Source organism: Motacilla alba, chromosome 5 (assembly GCF_015832195.1).
Source record: "Motacilla alba alba isolate MOTALB_02 chromosome 5, Motacilla_alba_V1.0_pri, whole genome shotgun sequence".
In the NCBI taxonomy this organism is placed as follows: domain Eukaryota; kingdom Metazoa; phylum Chordata; class Aves; order Passeriformes; family Motacillidae; genus Motacilla; species Motacilla alba.
In genome coordinates, this window is record NC_052020.1 from 23966246 (window position 1) to 23989884 (window position 23639).

The 23639-nt window shown below is 37.1% G+C and overlaps 1 protein-coding gene across 8 annotated transcripts in view; it reads left to right on the forward strand.

Moving 5' to 3' along the window:
• The window catches only part of PHF21A (PHD finger protein 21A), a 133825-nt gene that overhangs the window by 15203 nt on the left and 94983 nt on the right, over nt 1-23639 (forward strand). For all 8 annotated transcript variants that reach the window (XM_038137867.1, XM_038137873.1, XM_038137866.1 and 5 more), the window contains 2 exons: nt 16287-16327; nt 20068-20203. In XM_038137867.1, coding sequence (XP_037993795.1) covers nt 20150-20203 — 54 coding nt within the window. In that variant the 5' untranslated portion in view covers nt 16287-16327; nt 20068-20149. The remainder of the gene's footprint in view (nt 1-16286; nt 16328-20067; nt 20204-23639) is intronic.

Sequence of the window (23639 nt, forward strand, 5' to 3'; positions counted from 1 at the left end):
CAACTTCATGAGAACTGTATTGCACTGGGAAGATCAGCCTTCATCATCACTAGGACCAAGGGCTTGGAATTGTAGGCAAACACAGGCTTAAATATGGAGATATGTGTACAGTTTTCCAGTTGTTCCTCCATCTCTGTGCATCCTGGTGTGTGAGAAGGGAGGAAGAGGAATCAAAATGCCTATATTTTTGAATATATGCGATTCAACAGAGTTTTCCTGTGTAGTAGTTGAAGTATCGGTAGATATGAGGGAAGAGCAGAAACTCACCTTGAACTTGAGAGGAGAGCAAGAGGATAAGAATTTGTTTTTTATTGGGAGCGAAAAATGAGAATAAGATTTGAGAGGAACTGTTGGGAGTACACTAGAAGTTACTCTTAATGAAACATGGAGCACTTGAGAAGACAACTTTCCAAGTTTTCCTTTTTAAGGAGGACAAATTATGCATGTCTGATGGATTTGCTGGTGGGATGGAGAAGAGAGAAATGTTGCCCCATGGATGATTAACAGAAGTACTGAAGCATGAATAAACTCAGTACACACACATGATTATATCTTTCCTGTGTTTCTCTCAGAGATACCAACAAATTCAACCTGAAACATTGAGCCTGTGTCAGCATGGAGTGGGAAAACATACAGTAAATCAAAAGTTCCCAACTACAAACAAGAGTGCCAATTTCTTTGAATTGTTAGTTTGCAGTGCTTTTTGTTGCTGGTGTAGTTTGCACAGGCATCTCTAGGATAAGGGCATTGTGTTGCTGTTTTCTTTCAGCAAGACCAATTCCCATGCTATTACTGGTCTAGATGATACCTCCCCCTGCAAAACAAAATGAAAGAACCCTAAACCAATCTGTATGATTCTGTAAGGAGAGGGTTATTTAAATAACAAAATTATAATAGCCCCTATGTGAAATGAAGGGAAAAAATAGCATTGCCTGAAATTCCTATTTTCTTGTCCTTTTATGTGACTTAAGGGATTTCTCATATAAACTGGATTGTGGTCAGCTTTCTCAACAGTGTAGGTGAACAATAATCTCACTGAGGCAATATCTGTGAGTTCATGAAACTGCTCATAAAGCTGCTTCTGGTTTTTTTGCATGTTTTTATCCTCGATAGTTGCTTGTTCCTGGTAAAGATGATAAGCTCATTTGGTATGTTCATCTTACTGCCTACAGCAATACTGGAAGGTTTTATATACTGGACACTTGCTTTTTTTCCAGACCTGTTGTAATTTTGGGCTTTAGAAAATGAAACTTCTCTGTTTCCCACAGATTGAGACCTGCTTGTTTATCCTACATGGCTTTCAGTTTGGCTATCTTCAAAAGCTCATCTGGCAGAAAAGAAGGAAGCTGACAGTGATGAGAAGGCAGACAATCACCAAATTGTTTAGGCAGTGCTTTCTAGCAGGATTAGCAATACTTGTAGCAGAATTCTGTTCGATGTCTGTCCTGGGCCTCAGCTTGAGCTTATGCATTTTCTGTGACAGTAGTACTTTTTCACCTAGACTTCCTTATTAAAACAGAGAGCATCCTGCACTCTTCCAGGGTCAAGCAGGACCTGAAACAAGTTCAGTTTTCTTGGAGAGAAGTCAGACATTCATCTACATGTTCCTTTTGAATCCATTGGTTTGGTTCAGGAGATCTTCCCTTTGGTCAGCTGGGTTGATGCCAAATCGTTGCCAGTCTTGAATGGGTCTTGGCAGTTTTTGCAGCAAATATCTTTGCTTATGTTTCGTGCTGCTTTCCAAGTTTCTGAGTCTTTCTCAGGAGAGACTGCCTGAGTCTCCTTCCATTGGCACCCTGATTGGTGAGGGGCTTGGAGGAGAATTTTTCATCAGTCTGGTGGGTTATATAAAACCAAAAAAACTCTATAGCCTTCAGTACTTCCTTATGGCTTTATTTCAGTATTGCATTATATTACACAAACCAGTTTGATGTCTGCTTCAGAAGCTGCGATTTCTGCTTTTAACATTATGTGCTTGAATTATAGCCTGGTTTATTTACCAGAAAACCAATCTCCAAAACAAACCAAGACATATACCAGCATGGCTGCTCAATGTGATTAAATATAGGAACTAACATACTCTGCTGGACCAAATGTCCATCTAATCCAGCATCTTGCCTTTATCAGTGCCTAGCAGCAGCAGCTGACTGAACAGTGTAGGAAATGGGTGCATTCTGTCAGCCGCTGAAATATTAACAGTACGTTTCTGACAGTTGTTTAGCTGCTGTCTGAGATGGAAGCTACATTTGGGCTATTGCACTGTGAATAGCAACATCAAACTATTTATAGGTGAATTTGCTGCCTTTTTGAACTAATTTATAAATATCTGTGGCTTACATAGTGTTTCACAGCAGCAAGTTCTGTGCAATTTACCTGCATTTTCTGTGTGTGAGATAGATTGGTGCAAGAAAAAAATAGTTTCATTTGTTTTAAACATACTGTCCTGTTGTCATTCCTCTCAGTACCATTTCTATTTCTTCATTTTTTGAAGTGGAGCAGCTAGAATTATGTGCAGCATGCATTATAGCAGAATGTTCCCTGTTTTTCCTCTATTCTCTTTCTAATACCTTCTGAGACTTTTCTTGGACTTCTTGCTGCTGAGAGTTGAACTGTTTGCTTGCAGTAATCTTGAAATCTTTTTTTGTAAGTAGTCATGCCTAGTTTCACTTCATTGTTGTGTATTTATAGCTAGATTATTTTTTCCTCTGAGTATATTATTTTGCACTTCTCGACCTGAGACAACAAAATGATAAATGAAAACCAGTAATTTGGTATTATCTGATCCCCTGTAACTCTCTGAAGTTTACTTTAATTACAACTATCTTAAATGATGGAAAGCATCACAATGTGTGCAACCTTCCTATTTGCCAGATAAGTTAAAAGTATGTTCACAGACTTAACTCTGATCCTTGCTGTGGTAACTTCCCTGCTCTTTGACTGTTCAGTGTTTTCTTTTATTACTTTTGTGTCGGTCCTCTCATGACTTTTACTCTGTAAGGTGGTGTGAGGTATACAAATAGGTTTGCTTCCTTTTGTTTTTGTTGCAATATGGTGTATGAACATTTTGGTATTTGAGATGTAGGTCTTCCAGCATCTCTTTTCATTTGCTTTGAAGTTGGATGTCCAAAAGCTTAATTTCATTAAGATTGCAATCTTTTATATGAATACTTGGCAGAGAGTGTTCCTTAGAAATGCGGGGTTTTGTTGTTGGGGTTTTTTCTCTTTGTGTGTGTGTGGTTTTGTTTTCTATGTTTTGGGTTTTTGTTTAAATGGCCAGTGCTTTGTAATCTCAGTATCATGAATTATATCACTTTCAAAGGGCGATATAATTCATTCCTGCCTCTATAATTTGTTCCTACATCCTGCCTCATCCCAGCCTCTTTTCTTCAGTTCTTTTCTCTTCCAGTTTGTGAAAGTCCTTGTCTTGCCTTTTTAACCAAGTCTGTGATGTTTTTACTATGACCAGCTGTGAGATTATTTTTTTAATAGATACCAAGAATCCTCTGCTAATCTCATTTTGTTATTGTGGTAGAATTTTATTTTTTTAAATTTGATACTCTGGTTTGAAACTCAAAAGTTCTTACTCACCTAGCATTGATATCAGTGAGTTTTGAGGCAGTTTGACTGTCAGGCAAATGGCAGGTGTCAATTTTCATAGGTTTACTCCTTGATTAACTAGAATATCTTAATTTGATTATGGGGGAAGTTTGTATTAACTAGTTGAACTGTTAGGACAGTGGGAACAGATGCTTCTCAGAGAATAAATACTGCTTGAAAGTAATGTTTCTTTTGAATATTATGCTTCTATATATATGAATTTACCTGTCTTTTGTAAGTATTGATTAAGTGTTAAATATTTAAACTCACACAGTAGTGTAAGCGTTCTTTCCTGTATCTGAGGGGTAGGAAGAAGAGCTACAACAGACACTTCTGTCCAGAAGACTCCTAGCCTAGAGGACCAGGAGACTAATGTGTCGTGTAGGAACATGCAGACTGCAACTTGACAGAGGATATTCAAATGAACTAGTTCAGAACATGGCAACACATGGTAGTGCTGATTTACCCACTGTAGGAATTGCATCCTTCACTTCAGCTTTGCTCAGTGTGCGTGGATCATACAAATTTTCAGATAGCTAGGTGGTTTAGGTTATTGCTGGGGGAATCAATCCTCCTTCAACTTCTTGCTATTTGTAATTGCCTTTAGTAATTTAAATTACAATTTTACGTTATTGTATTCAGAAGCTCACATCACTTTGTACTCTTGTGTGGGTGCATGCTTATGATGCTTTGCAAATTGTGGAAAAATATTTTTTTAGTAGGTTAGTATTAAGCTGTTGTAGAATTTGAACAATCTCTAGTGTACTGTGTGACTACAGCAGGAACTTAATAATTACAAAAAGTTTAATTCATAAAAATTGCTGTTACCTTGAATGCTTCATTAAGAACTTTGATGCAGATTTTTGAAAAGTAAGACTGACAGTTTTTGAGGTTCATGAATGAGAAGACTGAATATTGTGTTTTGGTTTTGTAGCTCATGAAGTTAGGCAGCTGAAGCTTGCTTTGGTGTCGGTCTCTAATTGAACAAAGCATGGTTTTGTGTGTTAGTGAATAGACACTTCTAAAAACATAGAAAGCCAAGAAATAAACGCTTGCATTGTTATAAATCAGGTATCATTATTTTATATTTGGAAGATGAAACTCTTAAAGTGACTTGACAGAGGCAAGTCAAATGAATTTCAGAAATTGGCAACACATGCTGCTGTTGATCCCAGAGTCCTTTGGTCTGTTCAGTAAACAACCATTCCTGTCCCCTTCAGAAAAAATGTATTTCTTACCATTCTGCCCTCTTCCAGGACTGGAGCCTGTAGAGCATATGAAAGGATGATGTACAAGCCTCTTCCTCTACAGAACTTGTGCCAGATGTTATGTGCTTGGTAATGCAACCTGAGAGGATAGAAAGGGCTGAAATAATTGAAATTCTTACTGTTTCTCCAATAGATGATTTGAAAATATGCCATTTAGCACAGGTTAAAATGACAAGAGGAACTGTTACTCACTGGGACTGACTTCTGAGACACTAAATACCTCTGGGTTTAGAATTCTGTAAAATGCTCATGTTTGGCTTTGGGAACCTAAATACCTTCTGTCTGGAACAAGCATATATGTTTTTTTTGCAGCAGAGGGGACTGAAAAGAGTGTGGAGAGTGGTACCATCCTTCTTTTCCTTCCTTCTGGGGCAGGTGTTTTTTGAACGACAAGGGACTGAAACAAAACTTGTAATTTAGTTGAGGTGTATTGTGCAGAACAGAGAGAAGGAAACAGCTGCTAAGATCAGAAAACAAATCTGTAATGGAAAATAGAAAACAGGTCTTTCCAAGGTGTGTATATGAACTTGTTCTCACTTGTCCATCTTTTTTTGTGTAGGTTGTTGTCTAATAGTTCATTAGGACTCTGTCATAAATGTTTTCTGAAGTGTTGTCAGGGTTTCCATTGCAATGAGCTAGTTAAATCACTGTTTAAATAATTATATATATATTTTTTAAAAGTTGTATATACTCTGGGAACTCTACTTTTGCCTAGAAAAATCTTTTATCTTTGAATTGACTTGAACTGATCCCTGGAAGAAACAAAACTGATGATTTTTATGGGTTTCATGTAGAATTTTTTTTTTTTTTTTGAGTGTAGAATTTCATTTTTTTAAGAAAAAAATTGAGTCAATTTTTGCCTCCAGTGTTCAGGTAAAGTTTGGATCTCTATACTTACCTTTAAGTCTGGGTGATTTTTAAAGGGGTTTTTTTTGTGTATTTATTTATTTAATGCAGTATTCTGATACACGTTTGACCCGCAGGAGGTTAACCCGTTTTGCTTGGCTTGATGAAGAAGAATTTTGGGAGTTCATCTATACTTTAGTTGATGCCATTGTGTTTCTCCAGTAGTTTTGTGTCAGTCCCGTGGGGCTGTTCACCTGAGTGTCATCCAGGGTAAAGCTATGAGAAAATACGGATTTTATCTCACCATTATTCCATCTTGCCTGAATGAGAAAATTCATGACTTATAGAGACAAAATTCTTTGTCCTGAACATGAGTGTTGCAAAGCTATGGAGTAGATTAGAAATCCTGAGAGCAGGAAAATGCTGCATTAAGTAAAGTGAATGGCTCAATGTAGTTGTCAGAATAGGACTACCTTGGCAGAAGAATCATGTTCTTTATAAAAACTTCTGAGGCACTTGGGCCACAGCTTAGTTGCACCTTCATTTTATAGTTTTGTATGAAAATAAACAGGGAAAGAAGGAATTCGTGTTGAAAGAGAGGAATGTGTGAATATTCAACAGTGTTGGACTTGAGTATCTGTTGGGAGAAAGGAAAAATCCAAATATTCACAGTGCTCAGCAGGAAGCAAGGAAGAGGAGATTTTCTTCCTCTCAGAGGTGTGCTGTGAAAACAGTGATGCAGCCTGGCAGGCCAAGTCCTGTTGCATTCAAGGAACAAAAAACAACAGCTGACAATGGCTCAGAAGCTGCAGGGGAGCTGGTCTAGTAAAGAAGGAAAAAATTAGGGCCAAATCTTTCACAGTAAATTGTGATGCTGCCGTCTTTTTAAATACAGTCATTACAGCTGAAGGAAGCTGAGAGAAAAAGCTGATGCTGGAACAATCTGGTAGTTAAATCTAAGGGAAATGGGGAGAAGCTCATCTGCAGCAGCACTGCACACAGAGCTACCTGATTTAGGCCTAGCGACAGCGCGTTGGAGGCCTTGGGAAGGCAGATCGCTCCGGCAGCGTGTTTTGTCAGCGTGACGTACTTGGGAGTGTGTACAGCCTGCATGCTGAACACCAGTGGCTGCCTTTGACTTCGCTTCTCACTGTTCTAAGAATGTAATGAAATCCCTTCTCACTCAGGCTTTTATTTTGGGATGGAGGGGGAGAGAAAGGAGCTTTCAATATTCTGGTATGTTCAGAGTTTGAAACAAGCATGTTTTACCTAATTCTGTTTACTGCCTTTTTATTTAGGCTATGTGTGAAACACATTGATACCATTGCATGTTCTATCATAATTTATCAGTACACAAAACTAGAAACTCATAGAAACTTATTGATCCTTATCTAATTAATCTCTACACAGGGAATACAGTACTTATTGTTGGAGGTTCTCAAGCTGGTCTTTTTTCCTTTTTTTTTCTTTCTTTCTTTGCTGGTCTCTGTGCTCAGGAGATCAGGAATGCCAAAATGACAACATGGTTTAAAGAAATAATAGCTGGTGAAATTGAAATAAGTTTGGCTAAAAAGCGAATCAATTGCAAATATAATATGAGAGTAGTTTTTACTAAATGCAATCAGGCTGTACTTAGATGTTGTAATCAGAAGGAGAGGAATATGTGATACCTGTCTGGTAGCAGTAGAGGGTCCCAGCCACCTTTTCAGAGTTCACAGCACCCGACAGAATCGACAGAAGTCTCAGACTTCTTGTTTTACGTAGAACCTTGTCAAATTGAATTGCCAGTATTCATTCTAGAAAAAAAAAAAAACCACAAAAAAACCCAATTTTAGCAGGTGAGCATTACCTTTTTCATCTTGTTTGTAAAATCTGAAGACAGATTAAGAAACAAATGATTGTTCTTATGATACTTTTTTCATGTGAACATCTGTTCACCAACAAATCATTTTCATATTGACTTTTGGCAATAATTTAGAAGACTAACATATTAGAGCAAGTGATCTGTAGTGTTGTAAAGGCAAGAATGTATGTATAGTTTCTCATTTTGAGCCATGTTGCTTCCTGTTAGAATGGAAGCCCCACATCAGATGAAATGAACTCCTATATTCTTATAAATATTGAGTATTTTTCAGTGTCATAAAGTACAGAATACAAGAATGTGTATTATCAGCTAATTTTCAAGTTTATCTACTGTACCTTGTATACATTAAATGGTTTCTTCTTAATGCATGTGATGAAATAATTAAATTGAGGAGTCCAGTTCATTATAAGAACATTACCAGATTAAGTGGGAGCCAGTACCTGTTGCAGTGTACTGACATGAAAGTTGACCATAGCAAAGTCAGCATAGGTTGGCTTAATGCTAATATTTAAAGAATGCCTGTGCCATAATGAGGTTACACAGAAAATAACAGTGATTTCTATTCTGCCGGAGTGATAAGCAGAACAGGAAGAATTCAGGACTCCCAAACTCAAATGCATCTTTACCCCTAGTTGTTCTGTAGGTCTTCAAGTTTCAAAATGAAAAGAATGCTCAAATGTGACTCTGTCACTGAAAATGTAGCTCGCAAGCCAAATTTCTGACCATATGGGGAAAGTGAAAGGTCACTTATTGATGATTGTTTTAATTAAAAAGAATCAGCAAAGTGCACAGTCCTGTACCCATTATAGCACAATGGAACTTGATAACTGCTGAAGAAAGGAAGGAAGGTCTCCCTTCTGCTGCCAGTACAGTGCTTCTGCTGGAGCTTGTGCCTGATGTTCCCCATACCAATCTGTGAATCACTTCAATTTATTGTGGAGTGTGACACCCCCTCGCCCACCACTTCCCCCAGAAAAATTGAGGACTGCTGGAGGTAGGACCTCCCAGCTGGAAGAGGACATGAAGGAGAGTGCCTTGGGCCAGCTAGATTAGCTGGCTCTGGGTGTTACTTAGCTTGCAGGCTAAATAACAAGAAAGAAACTGAAGGTAGAACTGTAAACTTTGAGCAGAACTAGGCTTCACCTAGGTCTCTTGATATACTGGTAATCTAAACTTTAATTGTGCATGCTTGGCAAACTGCGTTTAGCTTTCATGGACACATTGAAAGGGTTTTACTGAAAATACAGCATCTGATTTTGAAATAACTTTATAAATACAGAACTATAGAAGATGTTGTTTTAAGGTACCCTGCCATAGAATCACTAATCACAATACACCTGCATTTTTAAATGTTTGCATGTTATTACATGCATACCTGCTTCTGTCTGATATTTGTGTAACAGTAACATCAGTAGAAGCTTGTGTGCAACCTAATCTCTCTAAATCTGTCACTGAAAATCTCACTGCTGCTCCTTGTGATTCTCAGCCAGCGATATTTTAAACAGAAAGCCCTTGTGATTGCAGGGCTTGTTTGCAAATTGCAAATACCCGTTAAATTTCATTGTTCAACAAATTATCACATTTTGCTTTTTTTATTTCTTAATTTTAAAACACATTGTGGAATTGGGTCTATTTCCTGTCTGTTACATGCAAGTTGCCCTTCATCAAAGTACACAGATTTATCACAGATTTATTCACTTAACCAACACTCCCTTTAAGTAGTTTTCACTATACTTCTTAAGCATGGAAATGCTGCGTAAGTAATATTTGTAAGGTAGAAGGAAATTCAGGGTCTCTAATTGGAGCCCTGCTGTTCTGAAATTTTTTGGGAAAAAAAAATGTTCAGACTCTTGGGATTCTGTAGAAATGTAATATGCAGTCTTCTGTAATGCAGAATGATCTTCTAGGATATGTGTGCTCACTTTAAATAAATTAGTTCATGCATTCATGTTGGATAATGCTTTAAAAATATATAGTCTTTCATCTTAGTCCTCTCAGTTGTTTAGTCACAATATTTTGCTTTTCATCAAAACGCTAGATGTTAGAAGACTTTAATTGATTTGCAGTCACTCTGTGCTAACACAAAACTGAAAGCTTGCCTTTACTTGCTTGTGTTTTGGACTTGCACTTTCACTGTTTCCTCTCTAAATTCTGGAAGAATGCTTTGAGTCATATATACTTCATTTATCCTGCTTTCCCTCTCCGAGAGCAGAATCTCTTCCTTCCATCTCAACTGAGGAGATGTGTGTGGTTTGACGAATTTTATTCCTCATGTTTAGTGTTTTCTTTTTCAACTTTTTTTTTTTTCCTTCACTTGTTTGGCATTTCCCCCTGCTGGCCGACTGCGGTTACGGCGCCTCTTTCCCCGTGGAAATGGAGGGCCAAGGCTGTCCTTGAGTGTCACGGCTGCGTCGTTGCGGCGCTGCGCTGCTCTTCTGACATTTTTTTGGTGTCCTCTGAGTGTCTCTGGCAGATAGATAAAATTCAAAGACTAGTCTGCACAAGCAGGATGTGCACATACCTGAGGTTTTCTCCATCACAAGTGCAGTTGCACTTGCAGTGATAGTCAGAGGTACCTCTAGTTTTGCATTTCATGCCTGCAGTCTTGCAACACTACCCAGATCATCTTCTTTTGTACCCTGGACCTCATCCCAAAGCTCTTAAGGCATTTCTGCCTCACTAATGTATCATTCCCACAAGCCAGTTCTTTCCAAGATAAAGTGGGTTACTAGGAGGGGAAAAAGGATTTGGCACCCAATAACAAATTTCTCCTCATATTTAAAAGATTAAAACTAGAAGTCAGAGATTCCTCCCTTATTAATGGAATTTCAGGGGTAAAATTAGTTTAATAGGTACTGGGATAGAGTTTTCTTAATTTTTTCTAGTTCCTTGCATCTGTAGTTGTTAAATCAATTATTAGGATTTATCGTGTGTGTTATTTGTCTCGAAAGAGTTTTCTCTCCTCCTCTCAACTGCCTCCCCTCCCCTTTTTCCCAAGTAGTCCTCTGTCTCTGAAGTATGAAAGGAAGGCAGGAACTTCTCAGGGACTGGAATAAGAAATTTGCAACACAGGTTAAGAACAATATAGGTTAATGAACTGATTTTGCTAGGCATACTGTTAAAAAACAAATCAAAACCATAAAGCACATAAAGCACAAACATTCAAATAACTTCCCTTTTGCATTTCCTATAAATTTTGAGACCCAAACAGTGGGCTATTACAGCTAGGAGGGGATAGCTCCTTCTGCTTTCTGTTGATCTCCCATCTTATTTTCCTTCCCAGTGGTATATATACTTTGTAAATACTTGATAATAATTAAAAAAGAAAAATTACAATTTTAAGACATTGCAGATTACCTGACATCTTTTTGAAGTTAAATTGTTAAACAATATTTTTAAAAAATCCTAAACAAGCCACGTTTCCAGCTACTTTATGGAACATCAAATAATGCAGCAAAACATTTTTAGAAACAAATGCCAAACTCTACCTTCTGCTAATTTATACCTTCACATCATGTAAATATTTTAATTTTGCAAAAGATTCCTCAGCTCCCTACTTCAAATATGAAACTTTGCTGTTGCACTGTTAGTAAAAGATAAACTTACAGACCTTATTATGTGTGTTTAGCTAAACAGTCCTTCTAAAGAGTAATTCACTGAAATAAATATCCAGGTCATACAACTTTTTTTACATGAGCAAGAATTTAGCCACACTGCATATAAGATGATTTTGTGTGTGCCTAGAACGTGGTGAAAAGTAACTCACTGAGCAAAGTGAGGCTTAGTGGTTCTGCAATACTAGAACTTCTGAATGCAGCAGTGCTGTAAAATGTCCCTGTACACTGGTGTCTGGGTACAAAAAGGCACATTTTACTGATGGTAATATTATGAATGTTAGGTTAAATGGGGAGTCCTTGATACCAAGTCAGAAAGAACATCTGCCAGGCTCACTGATGGTCGTAGGTTAGAGAGGCTTCTCTGATTCAAGAGATAGGCTAAGACTGTGCAAAGAAGAGGAGTTTATGCACAGGTAAAAAGTATAGAGCAATATATCTTGAATCTACTCAAGTGACAGAGATGATTTTGAGATTTTAAAATGTGTTTCTGCTAATTTTCTACTAGGCCAAATGTAGTTTATAATTTTGCCAGAGAGTGTGATTTCATACTCCATCCCACCCCCAAGATGCCAGGAAAGTATGTGTTCAGGAAGAATTACTAATGCCCACTGCAGCTGTAGTCACAGGACAAGAGCTAAGAGAGTAATTGTCAGCTGTTTACATGTGTTTGGTGCCACGGCAAGTTTTGGTGAATATTTTAAGAATCAGCTTGTGAAGCGGTTTTATTGTTACTCTAGATATGCTCTTTTAAACTGTATTGAGTCTTCTAGCTAATTTTCTATGTGTTAAATATAGTGTTGCTTCTGCAAAGACAAATGGTGGTGTCGTACACTTCTATTTAAACTTAGCTTGATGGTTTTATGAAGTGTTTCAGGGATGGTGAAGCAATCTATCCCCAGGTGAAGTCTGCTTCAGGTGTTTTAAACTCCAAACTGCATTTGCTTCATGGCAAATCATAGCAGCAGAAGAACTTTCAGGTAGAACTGAAGTTTGTAGTTTGAATCCTTTAAGTTGTCTGTATGCATAAGCAGAAAATCCAGGCTCCTTGACCAGTTTAGGTGGAATTAATCTTTCAGTATTGTGTGGGGATAAGAGAGGAGGAGAGAGAGCAGTTGTACAGATGGACCAACTGGAAGGCATGACTTGTACACTTCAGTGCAGCCTCAGTTATCTTGAGCAATCCTGTTGGTCCCTTTACCACCTGCCTGGCACGTGTTACTGGGGCTGACTGGGAATTCTCCCAGCTGCAGCGCAACAGGAAGATCAGATTTTGTGCACTGGCACAAAGGAGGCTTCTTTTTGTCACGGAAGCAACAGCACCAGCACTGCTAATGATGGTCATTGAAACATGAGCCTTACAAGAATGTTATATGAAATTGGTTATATACCCTGTCTGGCCTGTGTTTGGTCTTCTTAAGACTGCAGAAATCCTGCCCTGTGAAGGAGTATGAGTTGCTGACTTGAAAATCACAGTAAAGTATCTGCTGTGACTTGTTTTCTTAGAAGATAGTGATAGAGTGCTCTTTAGATACAGAATGTATTTCATGGGAGGGAGAGCTGTTGCTTTGAGGAGTTCACATCTAAAACGAAAGTCCAGAGGAAAAACTCTGAATCCCTCCTGTGTGGTGTGTGTTTTGTGCACACACACACAAAATTAATAATACCTTACCCTCATATTGTAGAGCAATTCTCTGAAATGTGAAAAAATATCAGGTTCACAATTGCCTGTGCACAGCATTTGGTCCTTTTTTATTTTTTTCTGTGCACTGAACAAGACCAAGATCCTTTTGGCGAAAAGTAAAAGATACATAATTAAATATTGTAACATGATATGAATGGATAGAGTTCCATGGTCTGACAGTAAACATTTGCTAGTTTCTAGAGTTAGGAAAATGTAAAGAAAAAATTACTGAACATGTCATTTAATTCTTTCCAGTTTTTCCAAGTGAGTCTCTGGTTACAGTAGCATAAACTTGATTGTATAACTTGAAGGTAGTAATAAGTATATAATGGTTATAACCAGACATCTTAATATACAAATAATTAGCATTTAAACAGTCTTAAGCCTTCAGGTGCAGTATGCTACAATGTTTTCATCACCATGTGTTTTTCTGATGTCCTCAGGTGCTACCAAGCCTTAAACATAGGAGTTTTGGGATGTTAGTTTTCATAATGGTCCTGTGAAATGAGTAACTTTTCTAATTATAGATCATATATGTGTTTTGGGAATAAGGCAGTGCTTTTAATTTCATTTTCAGACCTGGGGTTTAAAAACCCCCAAAATATTACAGAATATACTGTAATAATCTGAGAGTTAATCTTTCAGGCTCCTACCTTGGACAATTTACTGCATGTTTCTAGAGCCTTCAAAAAGGCTACCTCAGTAAATTGGATTGCTGAGATTTTGTGATACATTTCTGCTGAAGTTTTTGTTGCAAATCCCTGTATAATGCTAAACTCTTCAGACTTCTCTATTGATATGAGTGATTGTCAGCTGTCTAATCTTAACTTTCTAATGTGTTTTGTAGTGAGCATGAGAGAGGCAGTGTGAGTTTCTAGATGTACTTTTGCTGTGAAGAAGAAATAGTCTCATTTCATCTACAGAGCAGACTTTATCCCTTTTTCATTAATACTATTCTGTGTTGATTCCCAGTATCCACAAATACAGGGAGTTGTTAAGAGTCAAACTTACTGCTGTTCTCTACTATAAAAATGCTAAGAGCAGTTGAAAACTTGTATCTGTTTAAGATACTTGGGATTACCAGTCTTGGGTATTTGTTCTTCATTTCTCTGTCACAATTCTCTATTTAAGAAAACTGGCCTGTATCAGGCACATGTTTTTCTTTGGCTCTCGTTGGTGTGCTGCTTATGACGAAACCAATTTTTTATTTGTCATAGGGCTTAGATGTTGAGTTTAAAAAGCCATGCAAATCAAAAGTTCAGAATTACAAGGAATTCAATTCATTCTTTGTGCTTGTCCTCTCTACTAAATGAGGCAGGGATGTTAGTAAAAATAGTATACCTGCATGAGGGCAGAATTTTGTGTTGCCAGAGGTTTGACATTCAAAGGTTAACCTGTTCTAAACACTAAAGAAAAAGCCTGCAGTAAATTATCTACAGAAGAGGATGCAAATGCATTTCCATTCCCTATATAGGTCCTCTCTAAGTGACTTCTCCAAGGCAACACAGTGGTTCACTCGGATAGTCACGATTAAACTCCTTGTGTTCTAAACTTTGTCCTTGGGAGCTCCTGGCTTCTGAGTCTGGGGTTGCAGCAAGATTAAATGCAGTCTGAAGGTTTGTAACTGTGCAGCTTTTTTCTGCACAGTTCCATCTTGATGAAGCTAGGGTCCCGCTATGGAGGCGAGTCTCTACGTAGGGGGAAAATAGGAAGGAAGGAACAGTTGCTGTTATTTTTAAGTGACAGCTTTCTTGTCAGGTTGTGTGTACTCGTGTTAGAAGTAAATTGATATTTTTCTTTTTTCAAGTAAAAATCATGCTTATTTATTCTAAGACTGCGTTTGCAGATGTGTAATACTGACTGTTTTGTTTAGCTTTCCAAAGGCAGTAATCTAGAGCAGTGATTTTTTTTAAAATTATTATTATTTTTTATTAATAAGCATGGACAGATAGTTGTAGTTGCTTGTTGAAAGGGGACACTTAGTACTTGCATGATGAAAGGGCTTCCTCTGTAGATCTCTGGACCAATTAAGTGACTGATTGGTAGTGGGAGGTGGAGCTGACAAGTTGGATTTTAACACCAAGAAGAAACAACTAGAGTTTGAGAATAATACCTGTCTCTTCAGCACCCTCAAAAAGGACAGTATTTAAAACTCTGTAGCATCCAAAGTGAATGTACTTACTTTGAATACAGCCTCAAAACAGTCCATACTTCCCAGCTCATAACCTGTCATGGTAGCAGTTGGATGTTATGGAAACTTACCTGAAATTGCTCTAAAATTAAACATCACCTGTAATATTCTGTGGTTCAAAATGCACAATGAAATTTGAGATTAGGAGACTGACAATACTGCCAGCAGTAGGCTTCCTGTTTGCTGTTCTCAGTGGTCATCAGCACCCGGTTCTGCTGGTTAGTAAATGGAAACCCTCCACTTGTGCTGATCTCCAATGAGCGAGACATGATCGTGACTTTCTACTGCTGTATCTTTTTATTAGGATGGGGCTTAAACTTCAGCTCTGTGATGACTTATGTGTAAATAGAAACATCTGCAAAGATCTTGTTAGCTGTGAAGTTAAAGCTTCGAATACACTAATATTATAGTATTTTACTAGAAAATTGGGAGTATTTTGGAGCCTTTTTTTAGCATCAGGCAAAGTTATTGAGCAAATGAGTTATCATTTATATTGTAACTATCTTTTTAGAACTCTGACTCATGATTTTTTTATGATTCATGCAGTGATTTCAGAGGTATTACCTTGCTGTGCTACAGAGTGTTCTGCTCATGACCCAGGCAGCGTAACAGGCAGTGCCTCTTCTTGGCCCCCATCTTTTGTGTCCCACCATATTGGCTTACGCTGCTGTTTGTTTCAGTCCCTAGCAGTACTCTGGGATTTGAGCTCTGGTGACTGAGCTGACCTACCACTTGCTCTGCCATCTTTGGGGGGGTTGGTGTAACCTCTAGCAGAGATGGTGGGCAAATGTCTAGGGTGGGTAACCTCATCATATTTAGCTGTGGCAACTGACAAGGCTTACGATATAGATCTTAACAAATGTAATGGAGAGCAGGTCTCTCCACCATGGGAGTGGGACAGTGACCTTGCACAGAACTAGAAAAATTTGTACCTCTAATAGTTTATATTTTAATCCAGATTAAAATTGTAGGTCTCCTTAGTTTTCCCTGCCACTTCAAACAGATTTTGTTTCAAAGTTGTGTTTTATAGTTAGCTTCAGCATTTTTAAAAAAAATTACAACTCCCCTGAAGAAAAAACAACCAAAAACCCCTTTCTAAAGTCCCAACCCTTCCCTCTCCAACTTTTCAAATATTTGAATTTTTTGGTTTGTTTGTTTCAAACTCTAGTTAAAAATATTTGTAATTATCTTTTTTGTTGTTGTTGTTGTTTTTCTTTTGTAGGAGGGGGTAGAGAGCTGAAAGGGATAACTTACTCAAAACTGGTAAGTACTTCTTCCCAAGGCTAAAATGGCTTACCTAAGTATAGATGATATGAAGAGCTGGCATCCATTCCTGGAAAAGTTTGATGGTTACTGAAACTGAAATTCTACCTATTCTTATATTCAGAAATTAGGTCTTAAAAAGTAAATGTTGCTGATGGAAGCCCCAGTCTTATAAATAAAATCTCTGTAAGGCTGAGATTTGGGCCCAAGGGTCTGTAAGTATAATGGACATTTACATTCATCTACTCAAAAAGAATATTTTTTTCCCGTGTAATGTGAAAACCAAATTTATTTGAAGGATTTTTGGCTCAGAAAGACTTCTCTCTAAATTTCTGAGCTGTTCAGAGTCCTTCCATACACACAGAAGGCATTCATGGCTTTGTGTGTGTCCTACCTTTGTTTATATAAATATATATGCCTTGTCAGCTGTGTTTCTAGTGTAGCTTCCAAAATAGCCATAGTTGAAATAGTATTGTGATATTTTAGAGATTCTCATGTAGATTGTATTTAATTGGGATAACAGAAGTGTGAATCACTTGTATGATTATTGTAGAATTTAAGGTTTCATTCAGTCTTTGAATATTTAAATAGTCTATATGCAGTGCATTGGGGCACTTACCTGAGTATGAAATTATAAGTCTTGAAGCAACCACTTAAGAGATAAGTGATTATTGGTAATAAATGAATGCAAGCAAGAAATTGAATGGAGGACTGCTGCCTCCAATAGTTGAAATCCATCAAAAAATGCCTCATTTACCTCTTGCTCAGTGTTCTTCCTGGCTGAGATTTGGAAGTATGTCTGGATGTACAGGAGATGCATGTACTCCTGTATCCTGTGCCTTCCTTTTGGAAATCACCAATTCTGGTATTGAGCAAGGCATTTGTTTGTTTTCCTTTAAAAATAATGAGATTAAAAATTTTTTCAGGCTAAGCCATTCATGCAGTTTCAGTCATCTACAAGCTTTTTATTTGAAATAATTCCACTGCCATAAGAGTAAAGTGGGAAATGCACCATGTTCTGTCATTAATTCAGAGGTGGTTTTACATCTCTTTGATTGTGGTATTACAGATAGTTGATAATGCTACTGAACTTAAATTTTTTTAATCTTCCCTTTAAGTTCAGTCTAAAAGAAGAAAAGTTCAAAAATACTGAGTTTTTGCACTAGCAAAATGTATAGTCACTCATGTAGTTTACCTTCTCTCAAAGGAAGTATAAGCAATATTTAACCAGATGCTCGGATAGATATTTATAGACATTATTCTATGTAAACTGGAAAAAAGCAGTTTAGGATTTGCTGGATGTAAGGAATGTTTGGGTTTGTTTTTGGTTTTTATTTTTGGTTCTTTTTTGTTTTTTTAACTGTATTGGTTGTGTAAAAGGTGTACTTCAGGGGAATTCTAGACAGGGATAATGGAGTAGTTATTCCTGTTTGGGAAGGGAAGCTGCAAGTGTGTGTTCTAGAAAGAAACAATTGTATATATTTCATATTCAGAATTTGGCAACTTGACCAAACTTTTAAATGAAATATATTTTTTCATGTTTATACCCCTATAAACATAGCCAGGCTGAGCAACTGCTTTTTTTTCTGCAAGGCTGTGTCACTTTTTCTTTGAACCTCTTAAAAATTAATTTTGAAAAATCTTGCTAGCTGTTCAAGGCATGGATGCAATTAGCTTGGATTAGTTTTTATGAACCATCAATACTGCAATTTCTATCTGTCAAATTAGGTTGTGCATTAATAGAAGTTGCTCAATCTTTATATGTTCTTGTACAGAAATACCGTGTCATATTTGCCATGAAAATGTTTTGGACCTTACAGTTACATATATTTTAAGTGGTGGATTTTTACATTCTTTTGGATCTCTTTTACATTCAGTTGAGATAACTCTTTTGCTGTTCTGCACTCAAGTTTGAAGTTAGCATGTAGCTACAGAGCAGTGCAAACTATTCGTCATATGTGCCTTCTGATTTTTTGAAGACACACTGAGAAAGAAACTGACCATATCTGCCTGTCTTTACCCCGAAACTGAATTTTCAAGGGTCAAAAAGACTTCTATCCTCTGCGGTGGGTTCCAGTTTTCATTAACCAGTCTCCCACGTGGTTTTCTGAAGCATGACTTCTTTTGAAACTGCAGTGGTGGGGACTCAAAGCATGCTATAATTGTTCTTGTCAGTGAGTGGAAGTAATAATCCGTGATTCTGTTTTCTCATTACTGTTTGTGCAATAGGACAGGGAACTATATGTAATTTCCATGTATCCCTTGATACAAATTACAGTTTTATAGAGACTAGTGCTGCAAAGGCAGCTGTTTTCACTCTTCTGTGTCACATGTGGGAGAGGCCCTTGCAGAAGGTCATTTCATGTGTTGGCTTGAAAGTTTGATCAGGCCTTTGTTATTTAAATAAGTAACTTTAGGCTAACAGCAGACAACACTGACAAAGAGTTTAAATGTAATGCTTTTTAACGCCCCTTTATAGTCTACTCTTTTTGTAATATATTTCTGTCTGAAGAGATAAATGGTAAATAAACAAAACAAAACCTTCACCTTCGACCTTTTTCTCTGAGGTGTTCACAAATTTGTCCACTACTTCAGTTGACTGTAGTGAGACAGCATTAAAATAAAATTCTTTAACTTATGGGAATCGCTCTCTTTTTACAGCCTGCATGTCTAATCAAAGCTGTCAGGATCCTTTTGAAAACATTGTAGTCTCATTAGGAAGGCCTCTGAATTGGCAACAACACCTGTGCAATGAATGTGAGCAATTTTCAAAGAATAAAAAAATAGGAACTATATTAACACTGCAGCAATTCCTTAATTGTGGTGTCTGTACAGAAAAGTGACTGGAAAAATTTCTATATAATGTTTTCCATTGACTTTCATGTGTTTGCATTTATAGATGTTTTTACCCAGGTTCCACTATGATTTGAGCATATGGGAATCTTTATCTTGTTTCAGAAGCTGATACTTTTAGTATATTTCTGGGAAAAAAAATCTCTTGTCCAGCATTCAGGGCTTTTAGAAGTATGTTTGATAATGCTTTTCTATGTCGGAGATTGGGGGGATTAATTTGTTTGTACTACAAAGTGAAGATGCTAAACTTTATACTTATGATCTACAAGTAGATTTCCAAGATTAAAAAGATTATAAAATAATCTTTTTGAAATGTCTTATGCTGCTTAATATCACTCTTCTGTTCCTTCAGAACAGATTTCAACTGAAATTACTAACTTGGCACAAACTTTAGGCAGTGAGTTATTAATATATCAATGTTATTCTGTTAAATAACACTGTCCGATCTAAAACAGCTGTAATAGTGTCACGAAAGTGTGTTAATGCATTACATTCAATTTAACTATTTATTGTGGTTGTAGAATTCTATTCTCCAGAATAAATTTTCATCTACAAAGATTTTTAAAACATTCTCGGCAGTGAAATTTGCTAATTTAATATGCAACTGCAATAGGATATTGGTAGGAAATAGCTGCCTGCAAACTAAGATAAGGGATAAGTATGTCAACTTTGGGATATGTGGGAAGTAACAAATTTGGCTAAATGACTCCAAGGCAGGCATTTTGTAGAGCCTGCAGATTTCTTGTGTTCAAAAGACTGGCTGTATTTAGGCTATAAAGCTGTATTTGAATATAGCTTTCTATTGAATTCCTGTTGTGTTATAATCTCCTTTTTTAAATGGACTCTTCTCCTTCACTAACCAAAACAAAACCTTTATTTCTCTATAGGACTGGTGTTAAAGAGGAAACCAGAAACTAAAGGCACTGGAATCAGCAAAGACACTTCTAGAGAAAGTGGAGAAGGTAGAGAATGGAGCTGCAGACTCTACAGGAGGCTCTGAAAGTGGAAATTCAGGTTCACCAGGTAATTTATGTACTTTCTTGCTTTAAAGCAATAGCAGCATTAGTACTGCTGACAACATTACTACTAATGAGAGCATTAAGCAATAGCACTGCAACTATAGTAATAATTGTTTTATAAGCTTGAAACTACTTCAGAATTTTATACTCTGCATTTTGACCTGACCACCTGTTGTTTTTTAGCAAATGTGAAAAATCTACATATCAAACTGTGGGTGGTGATTTTTTTTTTTTTTTGGTATTTTGTAGCAGTAATAAAAACATTCTGAAAACAGTGTTCAGCTGCCTCTGTCTGGAAGGTTTTTCTGATGTTCTGAAGCCAACTTCAGTATTCAGTTGGCAATGGAGGAATATGGTGGAGGAACTTTGAAGTGAAAAGTATATAGTGCTGCATAGTTTAATCTGGTGCTTCTCTTCTGGAATGTCTTCTACTTCAGTCGCTTCTAAACTATATTTTTGATAACCAAAATGTTGTAATGCTCGGGCTTTGTAGATTTTTACATGTTGGGTCTTTTTACTAGTAACCTGTTCAATACTATATGGCAGTAGGGATGCAGTTTGCCATTGTTTTACAATGCCAAATAGGAACTATTACAAGTAATGATACTAAAACCTAATGTAGTGAATATAGGAGGACATATGCATATTAATTCTTGGAAGAAAATTTTTACAGCCATAGACACAGACTTGCTGCAAATTTGAAATGTTAAATTTAACAATGAGAGCTTTTCTAAACAGAGTTCTCCAAGTATTTCTGATGCTCTTCAGATATCTGAAACTGACAACTGTTACACAGTGGATAAAAGAAGTATATGATAAGTAACATTGATCAGTGTAGTCCATCATACGAAATTTGGAAAATGTTTCAAAATTGCTGGGTGACTTGTGTAAAATGTGATCTGGATGGCTTGTTCAGTACCTGGGGCAATGCTGCTCATATTGCAAGAGCTCAGATGGGTGAGTTGGTAAAATCAAGCTATGTCTGCTTTAACAAAATACAACTTACAGCCAGGGAGAAAAACCTGAAAAAGCTAAGGATGGATTTCCAGAACTATGGATGAGTATTGTGCTCTCCTCAGTAACTCCAAGGCCTTTGTATCCAAAACTTCAATGACATTTTGTTGTGGATGTAAGGAAGTTCAGAAATTACCCATGGCATTTTGCTGCAGACATAGAAATGTTTAAGGCCAGTAAATAATTTTTTCAAGTGTTAATTACTGTAAAGCAATCAGAATCTTAATCATGCTCGTGTTTGTATGACAGCGTTTACCCCTTGTGTGCTTCTTCATTCCCCTTTATGCCTGACTGAACCAAAAATTTTAAGACTGTGAATTTTGAATAACCTTTAGTATCTGTTCACGATGACATTGATGAATGAGGATGAAGACTGAGAAATGTCCAAAAAGACCTTTTTTAAGCAGGTTGAAGTTGGTGGGGTTTTTGACTTTCTTTGCTTTAACTTTTCCCAGTTGCCATTAAAAGTGAGCTTGCACAAAAATCAGCTTTAATTAGATTTGGTTTTAGTTACTGAAACTAGAAAAGCCATGATATCAGAAGGTTGTCTTTTTTAATTCAAGATGCTGTATATTTCTATAACTAGGGCTAAGAAAAAGTCTATATGTTTACAGTGGAAAATAACACTTGCAACAAAATGTTGAATGCTTCAGTAAAGGTTTTGTGAACTATGCTTACATGGTTATTGCTTGTCAGCATGCACACTGATAAACATTAAACTGGTTTTGGCCTTAAAAAAAAATCTTCAAATGAAATGCTTGAACTTCCTCATAAAGCTCTGAATTTTGTAACCTAAAGAGATATAATATGCTCCTACTTTTCACTCAGGATTTATGAAGAATTGTCTCTTGTCATCTTTTACTTCTCTAGTATTTATTTTTCTGAGGACTCTCTAACAAAGCTTGTCAGCACTCACACAGTCGTGGTTTGTTGTCCTGTTGGAAGTGGTGAACAGGTGTCTGTGATGAGCATAAGGAATTCAGCTCAGCTCTGTAGCCAAACCCTCCCAGCTTCCTGATGCAGTGTGTTGCCTGTGACTGCTGACATGGCTGTACAAGTGATGCTCAGTATGATGTGGTTTTGTTTGCAGAATAGCTCCTTGGGTTTTGCCTCTTTTGTTTTACTTCCAGAACTCTGTCCGAAGCTTTCATAATGCTGCTTTGGCAAAGCGTATCTAAAACTACCAGTAAGAACCCCAAAAAAGTGTTTAATTGTTCAAAATTGTTCAGTAGACTGAAAAAGCTACTTTTTCTGTCTGCTTTCTATGATCAGAGAATCTACCATGAATGACACCTGACCAGATCACCTCTATATGAGTGTACAAACTTGAATATTCTAATGTCTTCCATGTCAAAGCTGTATTGTTTGTCCTGAGAAGAGATGCATTTAAGTCTAAGTAGTTCATTCTGCTGCTGGGTTGACTTAAGATAAATTTGAAGCAGTCTACTCTTCATACTTTTGATCACAAGAGGTGTTAAAGTACTTATATTTAGCTATTCTTACAGAAGGGTTGAGTTTCATGGATGATTCCTCTAGCTGATGTGTGGAAGGAACCTTAAACATCCATGTCCTTTTCTTATTTCATGGCAGAAAGATTAGTAGCTTTTAAAGTACCTTAAATTTAGCTTATGTTTAAGAGGAATTTTTTTTCCTTAGGGTTGCATGACGTAGTACTGTGTGATCCAAAAATTTAGCAATATTTTATGAAGAGTTTACAGTACTGACTATATTGTCTCATGACTGCATCTGCAGGAGCACTTTATGTAAAAACTGACAGATTTGTTGCTTGTCAAGCTCCAATGTGACAGGAAGCACCGAGGAAAAATAAGCTAAGTCTGTTCCTGTGATGCTGAATGGCAGCATGACGAAACAATAATATTCAGTGTAGATAAATGACAAGTGATGCACTTTGGAAAAACAGGCCCAGTTTTACATCTGCAATAGCAGGCTGTGAACTGGCTGTTAGCCCCGTGGAAGGAGTTTTTGCAGTACAGAGTACTTGAGTGTTGCACGTAGTTTTAAACTTTGTCTCCAGATGATAGAGACAAACTAGAGACTTATGGAAGAGTGCCAAGAGTGAACAAAGCAATGGAATGATTTGTGCATGAGGAGTTGTTCAGTCTGAAGAGGTGAAGACTGATGGGGGAATATGTGGTATGGAAAAAATGTAAGAAGGAGCTGCATAGAGAAGCAGCCATAGAATCATACAGTGTCTTAAGTTGGAAGGGATCTGTAAGGATCATCAAGTCCAGGTTCCAACTCCTCTTGACTCAAGTCAGCTCTGGTTTTCTGTAATCGTATTAGTCCTTCATGCTTGCATTGTAAGGAAAAAGATTCAAAAGAAAAAGGAGGTCATCCTTTTACATAAGAGTCCTGTAATTTAACTTGGGAACTTATGGTCACAGAATTTAGAATGGTTTCCTGGT